This window comes from Acyrthosiphon pisum, chromosome X (genome assembly GCF_005508785.2).
Source record: "Acyrthosiphon pisum isolate AL4f chromosome X, pea_aphid_22Mar2018_4r6ur, whole genome shotgun sequence".
Lineage (NCBI taxonomy): Eukaryota > Metazoa > Arthropoda > Insecta > Hemiptera > Aphididae > Acyrthosiphon > Acyrthosiphon pisum.
The window spans coordinates 108,670,357-108,675,555 of NC_042493.1; the positions used below are offsets into that span (position 1 = coordinate 108,670,357).

Genomic DNA, 5,199 nt, shown 5'->3' on the forward strand with positions numbered 1-5,199 from the left:
AAAATTCATGTGCGTTTTTTCACACAGTTTGAGCGAGTAAATTTCTAGAACCAATTGATACTCACCCATGATACATAACCCCCGGACGACTGACCCGGGTTTTATTAGTTTTATTGCCACACACTATACACTTATGCATTTTTTAAAAGGTAGATTATCAGTACACAGTTATCTGTATTGTGTAATCAAAAAAGAGAACTCGATCAACGGACGTGGGTAGTCTTGATCACTCAGTCTTGGAATGTATACGACACCTGTATTCCAGTCTCCTATAGACCAATGATTGTGTCTTGAGGTGTAAGTTTTCTCATGGTAGTTAATCTGCAGAATAGTTGGGTGGTTAGGCATCGCGTGTCGTATTTTATAAAGGCATAGAATGCTTTAAGTATAATACGTACCTAATATGTATACTGCAATCTCGCCGAGTACTGTACAAAGCACATGAATGAAACCAAGAAAAACATAACTTTTTGATTTCACAGTCACAAATCTGATGATATATTATTTGTATCATTAAATATTAATGCTTTAAAAGCGCCTATGTATTATTGTAGTCAGACAAACACACAGGGTAAAAAAATAATAATATTAATCTTTATAACCTAATAACTACGACGAAAACAAAAGACGACCGACTAGTGATGCGTGAACTCCTGTAATCACGGTCCTTGATTATAAATCACCAATCAGTAACGAGCATTGACCTATATGATAACTATATGTTATCATAACTATGTTATCGTAACCGTCTAGCTTCTTGTCATGAAAGTCGGCCGCCATTTGCAAAGTGGGCTTTGTTTACAAAATAATATTATCATAGTATAATAAATGCGTATAAATAAATGTAAAATAAATGTAATCATTCTACATTGCCTGGTATAGGTATAGATGGCAGCCGATTTCAACATTGGTCACAACTGTAGTATCAGTCCTGTAAAGAATACTTTTAAAAAGTACTTGAGTAAATACTCAAATACATTTTTTTTTAAGTATTTAAGATACTACTCAAATACTTTAATTGTATAGTATTTCAAATACTACTTAAATACTTTGAAAAAGTATTTGGAATATTTTTCAAATACTTTTGGTTTTTAAAGTGGGTTTCTAATTATCGTAATATAAACACATAGGTAGTAGGTAATCTAATAGTTATCTAATAGTTTTAAAAGGAATATTGTTATTCAATATTCAATAACTTTTTTTACAAATCTGGTTTTTACAAATCTTCGGGCTTCGGCTAACACAGAAATACAGAATATTAAATAAAACTATTATTCTATTATTGTAGTTGACAATAATATTTTTCCAACCAATTATTTCGAATAAAAATAAAATGTTCGATATAAAAAAACAAAGTATCCAATACCAAAAAGTATTTAATACAAAAAAAAGTATTTAAAATACCATTCAAAATAATTCATGCTGAAAGTATTTAAAAAGTTATTCAATACTTAAAAAAGTATTTGAATACTTTTACTCAAATACTTTTACTTAAATACTTTACAGGACTGTGTAGTATAAAGACGGCTATCTAGCTGTTGTATATAATATCTATGAGCATCACACATTTACCCGAGAAAAATTACACACGAACAATATTATATTACGCAGGAATGAATAAATCGGTAAAGTATTTGGCTGAATAAAAAATATCGGGAATGTATTACGTACACACGGACTTGGGTAAGAATATGGTAATTATTATGTGGGTAGGTTCGCTTTGCCGAATTATTTGTTTGGCCATCTGTCGAATTAAAAGGATGCCGATTCCATTTAGGCCAGAGTTGGTGGAGAAAAATTCAAGCTCTAGGTTTGAGTGACGAATATAATCTAAATTCATAAATAAGCAATTACTTACCTAAAAATATTTTTTTTTTTTTTAAATTGAAAATGTAGAAAACAGCTGTTATACCGATTATATAGAAGGTATCAAATTTTATTAATTTCAAATCAAAATCAAATTATTAGTAAAATAGAAACATTTTCAGATCATATTTTAAACACATATAATATTATAACACCCGATTGTGACTTTCCTCCTCCTTTATAAACAATGTTTTCAGGTTCAATATTACACGGTCAACAAATAGCTATATAATGAAGCTTTCCATTCAAAATTTAACGGTATGATTTATTCTGCTCGTCCAAATATCTACTAATTTATTGGTGTAGGTACTTAAAAACGTACAAAAAGATAGGTTCTTACATATACATTCGCAGCAGTAGTCAACGAAAGAAAATAAGACATGAAATATTATGTGAAAAACAAGAGTTTTTAAGAAAACAAATGATTAAATACGACGTGAACGAAACAACACGTTTTGATTATGTTTAAACTGTATCGTTCAAATGTTTACCAAGCCATAATTAATAATATTTCAATAACATGTAAGTATGTAACTTACATGCCTCCATAATTATTTATAACTTATATTTTTTTTTAAATTTTTTACTTATTCTTTTACTTTTATATTTAACGACGAAAACAATATTTTTGATGTACATAATTACGAAACGATAAAATATAATATTTTTAACCTACCTTTAGCAATATAATATTTAATATTGCTATCATGACAGTCCTAAGTCTATATTAAATGGGAAGGAAAAAAATGTATTTACATCGGACGCAATTAGTATATAGTTGTTGAATATAATCGGGACACAATTCGTATGAAAAAGGGATCTTGAAACGCAATTCGTTTGCTGCGAAGAAAATATTATACGGGAATGTAAGTAATAAAAAACCTTACAAAATAACATACCTATACCTATATTGCCACATTGAAACTTTACTGGAATTAAATGCACCAAATTCATAATATATGTAGGTAGTATAGGTACTCAATTAGGTGTCTGCCTAATTAAACAGGTAGGGAGGCACTTGATAAGATCACTTATTACCTACCTTCAGTGATGGGAAAGTTCTTTCTAAAAATGGATTAGTTCAAGTTCAAGATATTAAATATGAATTAGGTACCTACCTAGTTCAAATTCTAGTTCATAGTTTTTAGAATAAACTAGTCTAAATTCTAGTTTATCAAGCACTAGTTCAAATTCTAGTTCAGTAGTTCATAGTTTTTAAAATGATCAAAAATTATAAAAATTACTTAAAAAGCATACTTAAGTTGGAAAAAATAAAATACGTGAAAAATCGTGTGACTGCCGACTATGCGTCGAAACCGATACGCGACTCTGCAACATACTTTACCCTATGAACTAATTAGAAATTTAAAATAATAATTATTGAGTACTTAATGGTCAAAAAAATTTTGAGTAATAAACGAAAACAAAATCATAAATAAAATTAATTTTGATTGCGTAATACAAATAGTTTTATATTTTTACAATCACCCTGTATTCTGTGGAACACGCTGTATGCACCATAAAATAATTGGTATGAACGTGTTAGTCTTGGAATGTTAATAATTATTATATTATATTTATTACACTTTATTGTATTACCTATCTCAAGTTACAACAGAATTATAATAATATACAATAAATGGTATACCTACTATTCTTTTTCGGCGATCAAATTGTGATTTCAGGGCAAAAATAAATATCCAAACTAAAAATAAACAAAATTAAAAACAATAATTATATCTTTTGATTCTTGAGAAGGAACCTGATCGGCTACAAAACATTTTAAAACGTTATCCTGTTGCCTGTTTAATGAAAATTAAATTGCCAATAAGCGAACCCAAAACGTTCAAAATCATAATAAGAACTTAGTTCACATCCAAGTTCATTTCTTGAAAATCGAACTCGTTCGTGTCAAGTTCACACAATATGAACGCGTTCTTTCCCATCACTGCCTACCTTATTCAGCCGCTTGTCGAGTGTGATACTCTGTTAAAATAATATTTTATACTTACCTACCTATCAAGTACCAGCTACACGGTATTACATTATAGGTAGGTACTATAGGTCGAATAGGGCCAACTTGGGGCAAAAATATTATTTTATAATTTCATCTCCATAACGGTTTCTTGTCATATCTTAACATTTATTACTTATCACTTTGGTAGGCAGTGACGCGGCATCAAATTTTAACTGATTAAATAGGTAGGTACCTTAGTAGGCACCCCGGCACTCGAGATGATCACTTATTAGTTATTACTAGGGCTAGGATTTATATGCAACAGCATGTTTTTTTGCTACTTCTGATTATTGATTTTGTCAGTAATGTCCACGAATCACCTCATGATGAGATAAATGGTGGTATTTTTATTTTGCATGTTTTTGATATTTTGGATAAAATGCATATTATTGCAAATATTGAATAAAATTAATATTATTGCATATTTCGATTATAAGAATGTAAAAAATGCATGTTTTATAGAATATTTCGTAGAACTTCGTTTTTTTGTCAAATATAAATTTTATTTCATGTAACACGCACGTAGTTAATGTAAATTAAACATTTTATTTCTAAATCATTTTATTTTATTTTATTTCTAAATTATATTATTTTAAGACAAACAGCCTTCATCATTGTATTTTAATAAATAAATATTTTTTTTGTAACTATATTTTAGTGTTTATCTTATAAAAAATTAAATGTATATTTTTGCATATTTTGGTATATAAAATGCATATTTTACAATTTTGTATTGCATATCAATCCTAGTCCTGGTTATTACCTACCTACTAATTTTCAAATACCTACCTAGGTACTTGCAAATTGGTATTTCTTTTTATTTCATATATATTAAATATATTTTATAACACCTATATTTACACGTAAATATTGCAATGCCGTATTCAATGCTGACAATGCTAGGTCATATACAATCTGTTTCAAGTCGTCAAAATTAAATATATAAAATTTAATTTTGCGTATTCGATACAGGTAATTAACTAATTATAAAGTAGGTAGGTACATAATCACAATTTTTAAATTAATGAAGTCAGTGAAGCTGAACTCATTATCCTACTTTTTTATTTATACGTTTATCATTCGTCTTAAAAGAAAATTATGCAATAAACGATATTTTATTTAGGCACACAATATTAAAATAATATTGTATACCTATACCTACCAGTTACACAATATTACAGTACAGATACCAGGTATCGACGAATGGGCCAACCTGGGCAAAAATATTATCTTATAGTTTCACCACCATAATGGTCTCTTGTCAATTAATTTATGTGAAACAAATTTCGTGTTCTTATGTTAACAATATTTAAAAG

At 28.4% G+C, this 5,199-nt stretch overlaps 1 protein-coding gene across 1 annotated transcript in view; it reads right to left on the reverse strand.

Annotated features, from left to right (window-relative positions):
- The window catches only part of LOC115033205, a 3,450-nt gene extending 3,374 nt beyond the window's left edge, over window positions 1-76 (reverse strand). The window contains exon 1 of the mRNA XM_029485384.1: window positions 66-76. Within this exon, the coding sequence (XP_029341244.1) occupies window positions 66-76 (11 nt within the window). The remainder of the gene's footprint in view (window positions 1-65) is intronic.
- Window positions 77-5,199: the final 5,123 nt, after the last annotated feature.